General features: G+C 43.4%; 1 protein-coding gene across 1 annotated transcript; it reads left to right on the forward strand.

The window, feature by feature from the left end:
• Positions 1-802: 802 nt before the first annotated feature.
• Positions 803-5,127, forward strand: LOC124699440 (cationic amino acid transporter 1-like). Its single transcript, XM_047231740.1, has 2 exons — positions 803-1,217; positions 3,623-5,127. The coding sequence occupies exons 1-2, from the start codon at positions 803-805 to the stop codon at positions 4,987-4,989; spliced, it is 1,782 nt and encodes a 593-aa protein (XP_047087696.1). The 3' UTR covers positions 4,990-5,127.
• The last annotated feature ends 11,255 nt before the right edge of the window (positions 5,128-16,382 follow it).

Genomic DNA, 16,382 nt, shown 5'->3' on the forward strand with positions numbered 1-16,382 from the left:
AATGGATTGGTTAGATGCTATTGGAGACTTGGAGTAATCAGATTCTAGGGAAGGGAAGCTTAGAATTCGGTAGCAGGATTTCGATGTGGCACAAAGGATTGTAACTCATGATTGCAGACTTAATGCCAGCTCACAACGGCTTCACTCACATGATCCGAGATCAACCACATGTTTTTCTTTTAATGCAAACCCACACATGGAGTTTGATCGGTCAGTCAGGTTGCGTCGAATTTGTTTAATCTCAGAGTGTTACTAATATGGTGGATATGAAACTTATTTATAGTTGAACTGTTTATGTTTCCTCTTTTTGTTGTGTGTATCTTTATGCAGAGACCGAATGTAATTTCTTTTTTGCTTGTACCGTTTTGATGTGTTAATTTAGATAACAAAAACTCCTCTTTATTGTAAAAAAAAAATCTTCTAGTCTTGATCACTTGAGTACTTCTTGCCCATTAATGAAAGAATATCACAACTAACCTAATTATTACACTTCTGGAAGAAAAAACAAACGTTTGACGAACAAAAACCATGGCTTAGCTAGTGATGTTCTTGTCCCTTTCATGTGGCGTATTCGCAGCGTGCGGGTTGCATTCAGCTGAAGAGAATGATGATGTTATCACCCTAAGCTCCTAACCAATTGCGTGCCATCTCGTCGCCGGCTAAATAAGAACCCACGCGCGCGCGCATCCATTTGTCGCTCCGGCCCTTCTTTAAAACCCCGCGCGTATCACGCCCTTCCATTGACCACACCCTCCCTACAGCGCGCCAAGGGAAGCAACCCCAAAGCCAAACCAGCACAGCCATGGCGGTGGGCTCCGATGGCGGCGGCGGCGTCGTGCGCCGGCGCGGCTGCTCGTGCTCCAAGGAGGACTTCTTCCCGGAGGAGTCCTTCTCGAGCTGGGCGGCGTACGGGCGCGCGCTGCGGAGCACGGGGCACCGTCTGGCGGACCGGCTCACGTCCCGGTCGCTGGAGGCGACGGAGCTGCACGAGGTGCGCGCCCGGAGCGGCGCCGACATGAAGCGGGACCTCACGTGGTGGGACCTCGCCTGGTTCGGCGTCGGCGCCGTCATCGGCGCCGGCATCTTCGTGCTCACGGGGCAGGAGGCCAAGGAGGTCGCCGGCCCCGCCGTCGTCCTCTCCTACGTCGTCTCCGGGGTCTCCGCCATGCTCTCCGTCTTCTGCTACACCGAGTTCGCCGTCGAGATACCCGTCGCAGGTACAGTAATTGTTTTGTTTAACACACGTACTGACGTACGCACATGCTGTAGCTTGCGCAACCTGTGCTATGATCCGGTTTCAATTCGCAACAAAATGAAGATATGATCTACTTCAGCTCAAGATTTTTCTCGCCGTCACCGTCTGACGACAGATTAGGCTGTGATTTCTTCTTGATAAAAAGATTATACGGTCGTCATAATATTACTACTCTGATGCAAAAGTAATACTCCCTCTGTCTAAAAATAAGTGTCTCACTTGTATCTAGATGCATTTTAGTTAGAGATACATCCGTATCTGGATAAAGTTGATACACCTATTTTTAGATAGACGAAGGGAGTATTTAGTGCATTAACCTACGTAGTCTGATGGATAAGCATGTACTTAGAAATTGGAAAGATTCTTCTGTCACCTCTAAAGAAGTCCAAACACGCAGCAGGTAAAACAGAAAGGTTCTAGCAGAATATACAATTATACTTGTGGTGCTAACATAGTAGTATAACCTCAATTAGGTAGAAGAATACAAGGTGCTACATATGTGGCGGGCGTGTCTACATGAATGGACAGGGTAGTTTATTTCCCCATTCAGTTATCAAATTAAATAATAAATGTTCTTGAGTTCTTGATCTAGTCTGCACTACCATATTGATCGATCTCACTAACATGGAGCTGTCCAACATGTCACTACCAGTACAATCGTGTTAGGAATTATAGTAGAGCAATTCTAATATGTCGCTACCAGTACAAAATGTTAGGAATTATAGTACTACAGCAAGTCCGTGGCAACCTTTTTTCTCCATGATGTTATCCAGTTGACTCACTCACTTGGAGTCTTGGATCTCGCGCACCTATTATGTGTTCCGTTGAAAATCAACAGTAATATAAAAGAATAGTATTTGTCAATTCTGGTTTGAACTTTGAAGGATAGTTCACACACTGCACATCAGCAAAGATAGTCTCAGATACCAGAAGGAGTAGTAGTAGACTAGTAGTTGATGTTATCAAGTTGACTCACTCACTTGGATTCTTGAATCTCGCCATTCATTTTCTCCTTTGAAAACTAACAGGTTTAAAGAATATATACATAGCACCCGTCAATTCTGCTTGGACTTTGAAGGGTAGTTCACACTACCCATCAGCAAGCTGGTCTGAGAAGTACTGATAGTAGACTAGTTGTTGATTTGATCAATTGCTCTGCTTTGTCGTGATGAAAATTCTCATCGTTTGACCAAGTAGTAACAGTATTTGTGGAAGCAGAGAGTGACAGGAATGTCTTGACTTGCGACTTTTTCATTTAGAGCTTCAGGGGCAGAGAGGACGGGTTCTTAGATTGGGATACAGTTTTCCTAAATACTGATACGTGAGTTTTTTTAGAAGCATCTATGTGAGATTACGTTTTAGGAACACGAAAGATAAGACATAATCACATAAACACGCACACTATGGCTAACACAATAGTCAGTACTTGTAAGGCAGAAAGGACACACCAATTGTTGAGTTATGACCGCATGGCTTAGGCTCAAGTTGGCCTTGTTGTAGTCTGCTGTGCATGTGCTAAACTTTCCAATGCAATTTATTGGGCCGATGGGTTTATCATGATCAACTGCACTACCAACATGCTTATGCTCGGTTTGGCATTGTAGTGGATCATAGTCATTGCGGTGGACTAAAATAATCTCATGTGGCTAACAAGATTTTTCCATATTACATCTTGTTAAATCAGTCTTCAAAATACTTTGTAGGTGGTAGCATATTATAGAAAACGCTTATGCTATTTCTAACTGATTGAGAAATTACTATTTCAAAGTTGCCACCGAGAATCGTCTTAGCAGACTTCAGAATTTGTGCAAGTGCAGAAAGGAGGAAAATTTAGTCACTCTATAAATTAAATTCACCACAAAATAGTCTACCTATAAATTGAGATTACCATAAAACAAGACCTATAAATTTGGTCAAGGGTCAAAGCATGCATGCTAAGATTGACCAAACATGTAAAAGAAAATATTAACATTTACAATATTTTGTAAATGCACTATCAAAATTAATGTATTGTGCGATGAATCTGTTGATATTGATTTGGTATTGTAGATATTCAGATTTTTGTTTAAAAACACGGTTAACCTTGGACAATATGGAGTTTTAACTAAATGTATATGCCTTTGTTTAGGGAGTAGCACTGATGCGGTTCTTTGCATTGCATGAGTACATACACCAGTGTTTAAAGTGCCTTTATGTTACTAGTCCTATGTAGCTAAACTGAGGAATTAGTTAGTTAACAGCAACAGTGGAAGTGTTCGACGAAATTCTCAGTAGAAGTGTTCGACGAAATTATCAGTAGAAGTGTTGGACGAGATTATCATGAAGAATCGTCTTGGATGCTCTATCACTGACGAAATTCTCGTGCAGGGGGTTCGTTCGCCTACCTCCGGGTGGAGCTGGGCGACTTCATGGCGTTCGTGGGCGCGGGCAACATCCTGCTGGAGTACTGCATCGGCGGCGCGGCGGTGGCGCGCGCGTGGACGTCCTACTTCGCGACGCTGCTCAACCAAGAGCCCGACCGGTTCCGCATCCACGCCACCTCACTCCACGAGGACTACTCCCGCCTCGACCCCATCGCCGTCGTCGTCATCGTGCTCATCTGCGCCTTCGCCGTCATCAGCACCAAGGGCTCCTCCCGCTTCAACTACATCCTCTCCATCGTCCACATCGGGGTCATCCTCTTCATCATCGTCGCCGGGCTCACCAAGGCCGACACCGCCAACATGCGCGACTTCACGCACTTTGGTGCCCGCGGCATCTTCGCAGCCTCCGCGGTGCTCTTCTTCGCCTACATCGGCTTCGACGCCGTCAGCACCATGGCCGAGGAGACCAAGAACCCGGCGCGCGACATCCCCATCGGCCTCGTGGGCTCAATGGCCATCACCACGGGGCTCTACTGCGTCCTCGCTGTCACGCTCTGCCTCATGGTGCCGTTCGCCGAGATCGATAAGGACGCGCCCTTCTCCGTCGCCTTCTCCCAGAGGGGCATGAACTGGGCCAAGTACATCGTGGCCTTCGGCGCCCTCAAGGGGATGACCACCGTGCTGCTCGTCAGCGCCGTCGGCCAGGCGCGCTACCTCACCCACATCGCCCGCACGCACATGATGCCGCCCTGGCTCGCGCAGGTGCACCCCAGGACCGGCACGCCAGTCAACGCCACCGTCGTCATGCTCTTCGCCACCGCCGTCATCGCCTTCTTCACCGACCTCGCCATCCTCTCCAACCTCCTCTCCATCTCCACGCTCTTCATCTTCATGCTCGTCGCCGTCTCGCTGCTCGTCCGGCGTTACTACGTCACCGGCGAGACCACAGCCGCCAACCGCAACAAGCTCGTCGTGTGCATCGTAGCCATTCTGCTGTCGTCGATCGCGACGGCGACGTACTGGGGGCTGGACCGCAAGAGCTGGGTGCCGTACGCCGTGACGGTCCCTGCGTGGCTCGTGGCCACGGCGTGCCTGTGGGCGTTCGTGCCGCAGGCGAGGACGCCCAAGCTGTGGGGGACACCGCTTGTGCCATGGCTGCCGTCGGTGTCCATCGCCATGAACATCTTCCTGCTCGGCTCCATCGACGCCAAGTCGTTCGAGCGGTTCGGGTTTTGGACCGCGGGGCTGCTCGTGTACTACATCTTCATTGGGTTGCACGCGTCTTACGACGAGTCCAAAGCGCTTGCCGCCGAGACCGCGGCCCGCAAGGTGGAGGACGGACAGATGGCGCCGCCGACCAACAGCAAGTGATTAATAGTGTATCATCAGCGCGGTCCGGTCCGATCTATCTGTGGAGGATTACAACGTGTGTGACGTGACATTGCGAATTATAGTGTTGATGGTATTGTACAGTTACTTCAGTATGATATGCACGAACCAGAACTTACTTGTGCCATGTTGTTTAGGATGCCATTGCCAAGGTATATTTCTTCAAAAACTATAGTGGAGTGGTGTGGTCATTAACCTTTCGAACCCTTGCCAAACTACAAGTCCAAGTGTTTAAGATGTACGTTAGTTTTTGTGAAAAAGCTACTGTCTAAAATAGCACACGAGCAAGTCTCGGCAGCAGCGACGGTATACCTGTCCATATATTTGGAGAGCTTTAAGATTACAGTTTTGTCAGTTCTGGTGGCCCGAGAATTGAGGTAAAGCTCAGCAAGGTACCCAGCCGTTGGATTTGTATTGATTCATGCTAACAAGTGCGTTGCAACTAAGATTTTCATAGGAAAGCTCTTCGAATTTTATCAATGGCATTAAACAGCCAAGGAGGCGAGCCGGGTCTAAGGACACTAGATGGAAGATAGCAATTGCCGAAAGAACGGACTGAACTAGGAATATCATGCCACCATGAGTAAGCCTCGACCTTTTAAGGCTAAATAGAATCTTCCGTCAATAGCTCGCTAAATAGCGCTTAAACTCTATATAGTGCTAAAAGATAGGGAGTGGTGTTCGGCACATGGGAGCATATGCTCCCTTTATTTTGAAAGCATGTTACACATATTTTGAAATTTTAAAAAAAATTGAAACGAAAAATTCACATGTACATTTTCACGTGCTACGAGCTCACAAAGTTGTTTCGTGAAAAATCAACTTATCATGTGACTTGTGTAAAAAAACAAAATTTAATGCTAAAAACAAGGCTTTTCAGAAGATAAATTAACTCTTTTTTACATAGACCACAAAAAATATTAGTTTCTCACAAAACTTGACGAACGCATATATATCATGAAGATATACATGTAGATTTTTTTATCAAAAATTTTCGACATTTCGAAATATAATATTTTGGTAGAGGGACCATATGCACCTGGGAGCCGAATTGAATTTCCGTAGCGCTATATTTAAATTTGAAAGTTAGACCTGGATATGTAATGTATTTATAAACTACTTCTATTACTACAATCATCATTATTGTTTAGTACAAGTTTGTAATAACATTGAATTTCTTGTCATATTTATAGACGATATGAATATTTGATGCCTAATTTTTCTAGGAATGTTTTTGTTCGTAGAAAACTCTAAATGGTTTAGCTTCGCTATAGTTTTCTTAGCGGGATGAAATAGTCGTTTCTAAGACGCATATCCCGCTATGTTAAACCGTAGTAGCCAGGTTCACACACGTCGGGGGCTTAGGCAAGGGATCCGCTACCTCCGCTACTTTTTGACCTTACTGTTGATGTATTGTCAATTCTTATCGGTAGAACGGTGGACCAAAGACCCAAGGTTTACTCACTGGACATGCTTGTCATCTAGTAGAGAAAGGCGTGTTGATTCTGCAATATGCATATGACACAATTTTATATACTACAAGATGACTTAGAGCAGGCTAGGAAATTGAAATTTATATTATGCCTCTTTGAAAAAATGTTCGGCCTTAAAATAAACTTCCACAAAAGTGAGGTTTATTGTATAGGCGGGGCGAACGAAAGGAGACAAAGTTTCGAGGAGATTTTCACTTGTAAAGTCGGATCTCTCCCAACGAAATATTTGGGTGTTCCTGCCGACGAGAAACGATTGAAGAATAGTGATTGGGACCCTTGTGGAGAGAAATTGGAGAAAAATTAAATTGTTGGTATGGAAAAAACTTGTCCATTGGTGGAAGAACTTTACTTATTAACACCTCCCTTTCTAGCATCCTACTGTATATGCTCTCCTTCTATAGAATCCCTGTGGGGAAATGAAAGAAATTTGATAAATATAGATCAAGTTTCTTGTGGAGTGGGAAGAAAGATAAGAAAAAATATCACCTGATCAATTAGAAAACTGTTTAATGAGAAAGGTTTCTGGCAAACTATTCTGGAAAATATATACCTTAAGAATACCACCATGGGGCAATGCACATAGAAAGTTGGGGATTCCCACTTCTGGCAGGGCCTTATGGAAGTAAAACCTCTTTTCTTATCATGTTGTAATTTCAAAGTGGGAAATGGTGCTAAAATAAGATTCTAGGAGGACGCCTGGATCACAGATACAACTTTGGCATCTAATTTCCCTAGATTGTATGCTATTTGTAATAATCGCAACATCACTATCCAGAAAGCATCTCCTCCAACTCTGAATTCTCTAAGTTTTCGAAGAACTCTTGTGGGTGAGAGACTAGCTGAATGGAACAAACTGATAGAGCAATGTAGGGATGTGAATTTGAATAATGAGGAAGACATGTTGGTTTGACTCATGTCCTCCTCTAAACAATTCTCGGTTAAATCCTTTTACCTTGCTATGCAGAATTTTGGTTTCCACCATATAATTTCATGTGGAAAATTAAAATTGCTTTGAGAGTGAACTTTTTTGTTGCTTGTTTTGAAAAAAAAAAGGCATTCTAATGAAAGATGTCCTTCTAAATAGAGGAGGAAAATTTAATAAGAACTGTTTATTTTGTGGACAGGAAGAGAATATCAACCATCTCTTATTTTTCTGTCCATTAGCTCGTTACATTTGGAATATTGTGAGTTGTGCAAGTGGACTTAAGTGCCAGTTTGCAATGTTCAAAAAATCGGCCAAGATGCCGATTTATCGGCCGGTTAATCGTGAATCGGGTGGTAACCCAAAAGATTTTGCCATATCGGCTAATTTATCTTCTGCACCGATATTTTAGCTGATTTTCAGTCAGGTAGCTGATATTTCTCCCGATTTTCATTCAGAGGGCCGATAATTCGGTTGTTTTTCAATGAAATTTCGCTAAAATTCGAGGGCGAGTAGGAACTAAGCTTGGGGATGCTTGATACGTCTCCAGAAACCATCAGGACCCGGGGCTTTATTATGTTCCATTTGGGAAACCGCTTTATTAACTTCCTCCTCTTGGTAAGGGGCTGTAAAAATAGCGTTCTCTTCCTGAGACATTTGGGGTATATCAGCTATTTGAGACTCATCGAGAGTGAAGGAACTTTCAACAGGAGGACCAAATAGATTCTTATAATAATTAGTGATGTAGGATTTGAGTTGTTCATGGCCTTCAATTAAACCCTCGTCTTGTACCAGAGATTGAATACGTTTTTTCCTGTGACGGCCATTGGCAATCCCATGAAAATATCTCGTATTAGAATCTCCTTCCATGATGAATTGGGCTTTTGAACGCTGATACCATTTCAACTCTTCTTCCCGAAGAAGACTCGCTATCTGAGTATTGGATTGCATTTTCAACTCCAATTCAATACTCGTTAACGGTCTCACTTCAGCAAGCGTTTCAAGCTCATCAATGATATTCGATGAGCGAAACTTCTCCTTTTTAAGAACACCAGCTGTATGACTAGCCCATCCAGAAAGGTGTTTGCGAAGAGCTCGCATCTTTTTATTCCACCTTATAACCGGATTGCTGCCATATACTGGTCTTTCCCATACATTCTTAACCATATCATGGAACCCTTCCCGCTGTAACCATCCAAGTTTAAACTTAAATGGTTTCTTCGACATCGGTCTTGGTAATCCGGTAGTTAAGAGTATAGGAGCATGATCCGATAGTTTTTCAATACGTTCTAGCGCTCGCACCGATACCATCGGGAATTTATCCTCCCAACTGGCGTCCATTAGCACGCGATCTAGTTTCTCGTATGTTGGGTCAGGCTGTTAGCCCATGTAAACTGCCGGCCAATCATCTTAAAAATCAAAGACAAATAAGAAGTACAAAGGAGCAAGTACTAAACAACGAAGTTCGGGAACTCTTTGCGGCATATAGAGCATATAAAGTGGAAAACTCTATATGACATCAGGTTGATGCTACAGCGGGTTCAACCACGCACACACCACCTGCTCTAGCACAGCCTTCTTCCTCGTGTCGCTCACCCACAATAGCTCCTTCCCGCACGCCTGATGCACCTCTCCTGCGAGCTCCGCTAACTACATAGGTGTTTCTGTAATGTTACATAGGTGTTTCTGTATTGTTGGATGAGTTAGATAAAAAGTTATATGTATGGCAGAAAAATATTGTAAAACGATGTCGCATAAAAAAATGCTACATACAAAAAAAAATATTTTGCATCATTGACGAGAGTTTTTGCGGCATAACCGGCTGTAGCTACAACCGATGACTAGCGTTTGCCTTCTAGAAAGTAACAAGAATATTTGTTCTGATAAAACTATGTTTAATATCTAGGGATTAATGAAATTAGTGGCGAGCATGTTCAACTACCGATGTGGGCATGTTTATTTCTTGAAACTTGAGACGGGACGTCCTACCCAGCGTTCTGGTCCGTGGGCCTTCTATCATGTCCCATTTCCATAGTGTTGGGTCGGCCCATATGTAAATCTCGGGTGGAGAAAATTTCATTCCGCCTATTTTCTTCTTTCTGTTATCTCTGTCCTAAAATATTACAACCCTCTCAAAATAAATGTCACAACTTTTTTTTGGTACGAATACATCTATATGGATGCATCTAGACGTATTTTAATTAAATTTGTATTTAAATAAAGTTGCAGCACTTATTTAAAAATGAAGGGAGTACAAGCTTTACATTTTACAACCGAACGGAGGTAGTAGTATTTTGCTTGAGCTCTTGTTTGAAGCTCCCGGCTGCAAAGTGAAGAAGGATTCATTTGTTTTTGTTCTGCTCGAAACTAGTGATTGAGGTGTGCAAATATCATTGCTTCCGCGCCGTTGTAACAATCGATCAGAGGTGTGTCCATCTGTCATTTGGCAACCATGTTTTAATAGTCTGAGCAACCCAAGACGAGAATATTTCGCAGCTTTCCCCTTTCTCAGGGAACAATGCATAGTACCGGCATATTCTCCCTTCCGGCACCGGCAAGAAGACCACACCAGACGATGGAATTTCTCACAGCCGAACATGAAATTCATTCAGACCTGGATTTATTTTTCTCGGTGTTTTTTTGGGAATCCAGGAATTTTCTCCGAATTCCTGTAAATTTTATAGACCAGAAACTGGTCCTAAAATAAAATGGCAGGCGAAAAGGATCTCCCCTGACTAACCAGGGCCTACATATGAAGTGTGCTTTTTTTTTTCCTTTAAACATGTTCTGGAGTTCGAGCTTAATTTAGTATTGCTCTGTCAGCCTAGGATTCTCATGGAAAGCATGATGGAAATTATGTGATGATGTGTTTCTGCCAAGATTATCCAGGCACATATGGGATATGACCCACTGAGTTATCTTAAGCAAGCTGCAGAGAAGTGTGATTAGTTCTGTGGGGTGTTCGCGAAAGGTGAGACACACTGCCACACATGACATAGCTGGCACATGTACCTTTCCCTTAGGTCGCAAGTTACTGAAAAAAAAAACCACACATACCTAGTACTAGTAAAATTCATCTATAATACTTGTGTTGTGTGCACTGAGAGACACCGAACCTCCACACTGACGCCTGTAATAGTTTTCTTCTAACTATGTGTTTCAGTTATTTTAAGAACAATGGAGATTCATGGTTAATCTATATAGCCTGCTTGCAATGTTGGTAGGCATGAATCACCTCTCGATGAGTTTCAAATTTATGTACATACGGCTAACCCTAAACTTGGAAGACACATATCAGGATTATTCGATTATTACTTTGTATTGTCTTTGATAGAAAATGTCTCAACTTGTGAAAAATTATTAGCCCAAAATGTATGTTCAATATTAATATGAACTTCTGGTTGACCAATTACACACGGAGCAATCCTGAACCGCTAGTAAAACATATCTCACAACGGGAACTGCCCTTGTTGTTGACGCATATTTCATATATACCAACGGATATTTGTCCATGCCATCGCCAATATATCTCCATACGCCGAAAAATCTCTCGGCAAATAGAAGTCACCGGCATGTAGTCTGTATGCCAACGGCTACTTGACGCTCGGCATATACATGGTTGTTAGCAATGTGGATTTCCATATGGCAACGACGTCCGCCGTTTGATGGGAGGTTGTCGGTGCTTGCTTGTATGTCGATGCTCCACATACGCCATATGCCAGGGGCAGCCATACACACTTTTGGTTTTACTTTTTTTTTTTCATGCTACTATTATTTCCTAGGACCTAGTTCTTCTTCTTTTGAGTTTTCTTTGCATACTACTTTTATTTGCTGGCAACTATGACACATAAAATGATACGGTGCGAATATTTTTCATTTTTTTATTTATATTTAATTTTTATTCTCAAATTTGGTCTCACTCAAATGACACAATGAGAAAGGCCCACTTCGGTTCAATGGGAGGGAATCCTTTGATATCTTAGGCTCGTACGACCTACGCTAACACAACCAAGTAAAAAAACATTGGTCAAACATCTTTCAAAGCCGGCCAAAGGGGTAGACCAAGCGGGCCCACGGATTAGGTGCTCTCCTGAAGCGGTGTTTCAGAGCACCGGAATCTCTCCAAATGTTGCATGTGGCACTAACATGTACATGAGTTTTGTGTAAGGTGGAAAGATCCAATAGGTAGCTCCCAAGTGTGACACCCTCCGCCCGTCACACACAGGACTATCATGCGGGAAGGTTGTGCACTTAGAGGGGGCAAAACGCCTACTTCGGGTCGATGGGAGGAAATTTTTGAGAAATTGGGCCCAAATTTTCTTTTTTCTTGGTCCTAGGCCGACAACCACCCCCTCGGCTTACCCGGATCACGGAAGCCACCAACGTAGACATGTGCACATCTATGCCGATGGCTTACCTGTATCACGGAAGCCTCCCCTCAGCTTACCCAGATCATAAAAGCCACGAGGCGTGCTCACATGATCAATTATGTCGACAGCCTAGCCCTCGGCATACATGCCGAGACGTCAAACAAATGGTGACATTACATTTTTTTTGCCGATGATTGTTGTTTGTCAAAGGCCACGCGCAGCACTCAGCATAGGTGGATATGTCGATTATATACGGTAGTTGTTGACGAGACTGGCTTTTTAGAACCTGGGTACATGTGAACCCATTTTTTTTAAAATGCGTTTGTGATGTAAAAACATATTTTAAAAATCGAAACACAAAATGAATGCAAAGGTGATCTCAAACATGTGCCCTGGACATGAGTTTCGTGACGAAAAAACCTTTTATTTTGCCTCGACAAAAAAGTGAAATTTTGCAGGGCTATATAGCAGTATATATGTGACGTATTTTGTCTTTTTAGATTCTGAAATAAAAAAGTGGTTTCTCCGCGAAAACTTTCTACGCACACATGAAACATGCATACGTACCCCGCTATTTTTATTTCAGAACTTTTTAACATTTGGAAAATGCATTTCTCACCTGGGTTCACGTGCACCCAGTTTCAACTGGGACTTTTCCAGTTGTTGACCGGATTGTTGCTGAAGGGCCTATGCTCAGGGCCAAATGGCCTTATGCCAACGGTTCAAGGCATTGGCATAGAAGTTGCTCCCTGTAGTGATCTGCAAGATAATGGTTCACTTTAGCTTGAATATTCTTCTTTTTCTTTTTCTTATGCAAGATGAGGCATATGTTTGGTTTGGTTTTTTGTTGTTCGTCATACTTTCCATCGATTAAATTAATTAACTGAACTTTTAGCCGCGTACCCTCCTCAAATGTTTTGCTGATGTCCAAACCCACGTTAGAACTCCAAACTGAATTTACATGTATTGAACCCAACCCCATCACAATGTGTACGAGAATGCTTTTTGTGTTGAAATCAACAAATTCAATGGATGGTCTCGACATGGAGAAAGCAAAATCATATCGTGCTTGACTTGGGCCCTCGCCTGAATTACTAGTTAAGCATGTCCGACTAGGTTGTACTAGTACCAAAACTAGTAGGCTACATAGCTGGCCAGCATGCAGATAGATTTCTATCCATTGTTTTCTACTTCTACAATGTGATCATTAGCATAGTGAGAGCCCTTCGCGTACCGGCACTGCTTAATCATATTCTTGCATGCATGTACGAAACGTGCATATTTTTTCATGCGGGTTGTACGAAATATTTATCTATAGGCAAGCTCAATTATTATTATTATCTATTTATATCTTTTAGCTCCAGGGCTACCTCAAATTGAACTACTAGTTGGTATCGTTCGTCAATCATGTGTTTGCATGCAAGTGTTTAATTTCTCTCCGTGCAAATCTGATGAATGCGTCGTCGATTGATCGGTTTGATCCATACGTCTGCATGCTAGTATGGTACTTCAAACTACTTTGCCAAAGTATCCGTCGAGTGAGACTTTTTAAAGTCCCGATCGATTTAGAGATGTGCAACTTCAGTTTAGTGAAGCATAGAACATGCGACCTTTTAGAAAAAAAACACTAAGCTAAAATTGCACTTTTCTAGATGAACAGAGACTTAATAAATCTCGATTGGCTGAGATTTAGACGGACCATTCTTCAAAACCAATTTTTCTATGGAAATTATAGAGGAAGTCTAGCTTGTTTGCATTATTCATATTCGAACCCGTCAGTACTTGAGTCGTAGTTCTTAAAAGAAAAACCAAAAGACCTCCGAAAAGGACCACCAATTAAGCTTGTTCGTTTGGCCTCTCCGTTATAGCATTGTCTGTGTCGACCCTGGCTGTCCTGTCCTTTTCTTCTAGCTTAGTCAATTTTCGGGACCATTTGACCCAAATTTGGTTTGTCTACATTTTCCTTCCTCAATATTCCTTCCCTAGCTTGCAACCACCACAATTTAATCCAGGCGCTTCCGGCAAAGTCGCCTTCACCGTGTTGCACACCAACGGATGCTCCACCTCACATAAACCTCTGCTCTGCCAGCGTCACCGATATACGTTGAAGGTGGCCCTGCTTCTGTAAAAAAAAAACGATATTTTGGAGTCAAATACGGTGGTTAATCTTCATGGTGGGATTATAATCATGAGCAATCAGCTATTCTTGAGTTTTATTAGAAATTAAACAATAACTTTTGAGCTTCGATTGTCCAAACTACAATATGGTTTTCCGAGTCATATATTTCATACTGATATAACGGGTTGCATATTCGTACTGAATTTTATTTGTTCCAGTGGATGTGATTTTTGCGTCAAAGGCTTTACGTCGTTATTGTTCCCCTTTGCAAATTCATGCTTAAGATGTGTGTAATGTTTCATCATTACCTAATATTGATATATTGATACACACGAGCCGCGAGCTCGCCATGCATGACACGATGCAACTCGTAGCAGACAATGCCTAAATATTCTGTTTTGCCGAGAACTGTCAAATGTTGCATTGACGTGCACTTATATACGTACTATTTTAAGACTTAGAATGATTTTGTTTAAATTGATATGGTTTTATTGACTGAATTAAAGTCTACTCATTAATCGGCGAAAACAGGAAGTAGAACGTTCATCTTTGATAGTTGGAGCCGGCAATGCATGCGTATGTACAATCTTTTCTCCCATGTAGAGAGCGGACCTCTCTTTGTTGTAGCTATGGCAATATGGCATGCAGCCCACCGGGGCAAAGGGCGGTGACATGCGTGCATGGACGTCCACACATACACGTCGGGCATGCTTTGCTTGCACTACAATGGCAGGGCCCCCATGCTCCCCTCGCCCGTATTCTTTGGACAGAGACGACGACAAGGCATGGGAAAAGTGACATGGGCACTCATCATGCCATGCCACGCCAGGGCCAGCGCGCCCAAGCACAACGGCCTATACACACGCAGAAAGCGTCGATCGGTTCATCGGTGCACGGCACAAGCGCCTCAGCATTGACCTACACTATTATCCTGTGAAATCCTCTCGATCTCCAGATCATGGGCCAGTAATTGTGCTGTTATGTCTGCGTGCCTGGTTGGTGCTAGCTCGCAGTGGTTGCCATTGTTGCCCTTTCCTTGGTGCATCCCCTGCACGAGATAAAAGAAAAGGCCCTAGCTATGTGTAGCTGCCTTTCTCTCTTGTGCTTACCACGTTCCTGCCCTAGCTAAGACGGTGTCTATTCTGGTCGACATGACCTACATTTCACGATGTTTTCTAAACCAAATTAGTTAAGGTATACTTCCGCCGTTTCAAAATGTAGGTGTCATATATTTATCTGGATTCTCATGTACCTAATCCTATACACTAACACTAGTGGAAAACAGGGCTTCCGTGGGAGCCTTTTGTCGCGGGCGCGCCTGCACCCGCGACAAATGGCCTGGCCACGTCGCCCCGAAACCATGTGGAGCGCGCGGAGGCTTTTGTCGCGGCCTTTTGTCGCGGGCCGTATTACGACCCGCGACAAAAGGGTTAGGAGCGACGTGGCCACCCTTTTGTCGCGGGTCGTAATACGGCCCGCGACAAAATGTCCCCCCTATATATATAGAAGCAGCCAGCCACCCCCCCCCCACCTCATTTTTTCCTTGGTGGTGAAGGTGGAGGTGTATGCTAGCTCATTTTTTCTACATGTGCACAAGAGGTGTTTGATGGAATGCTTGTGAGAGGGATGCCACTTGGTTTTATTTGATAAGATTTCTCCTTTTTTTGATCCTAAAAGGTTAGCAACTATTTTCTCGACTATATATATATGCATAGTCCGTACAATACTAATTTTAGCAAGGTGATTGCATCTGATACATATATAATTGTACTTATGATGCAGATGAGTCATCCATGGATGTACGGTAACCGATGTGCCCCCGCTTTCAGAGAGGGCGTGAATTCTTTCCTGCTTTGTGGCCGAGGCCAACAAGTCGAAGCAAGGTTTTATGTGCTGTCCATGTCTAAAATGTAAGAACGAGAAGGATTACTCTTGCTCAAGAGACATTAAGAGCCACCTGCTTCGGTTTGGATTCATGTCCAGCTATAATGTTTGGACCAAGCACGGAGAAGAAGGGGTTATGATGGAAGACGGCGATGAGGAAGAAGATAATGATGACCAGTACCGATCTATGTTCTCTCGAATGCTTTGATACCGCAATGGACGACAATGAAGAAGAAGGAGGTGAAGAACAGGCATCGGATGATCCCGTTGATGATGATCTTCGTCGGGCCATTTCCGATGCAAGAAGAGACTGTGGCACGGATAAGGAGAGGTTGCAGTTCGACAAGATGTTAGAGGACCACCACAAATTGTTGTACCCGAGGTTGTGAAGATGGGCATAGAAAGCTGGGTAGCATATTGGAATTGCTGAAATGGAAGGCAGAGGTCGGTGTGACCGACTCGGGATTTGAGAAATTGATGATAATATTAAAGAAGTTGTTTCCAAGAAATAATGAATTGCCCGTCAAGTACATATGAAGCAAAGAAGCTTGTCTGCCCTCTAGGATTAGATGTGCAGTAAGATACAT

The sequence above is a fragment of the Lolium rigidum genome, chromosome 3 (genome assembly GCF_022539505.1).
Source record: "Lolium rigidum isolate FL_2022 chromosome 3, APGP_CSIRO_Lrig_0.1, whole genome shotgun sequence".
NCBI classification, from domain to species: Eukaryota; Viridiplantae; Streptophyta; class Magnoliopsida; order Poales; family Poaceae; genus Lolium; species Lolium rigidum.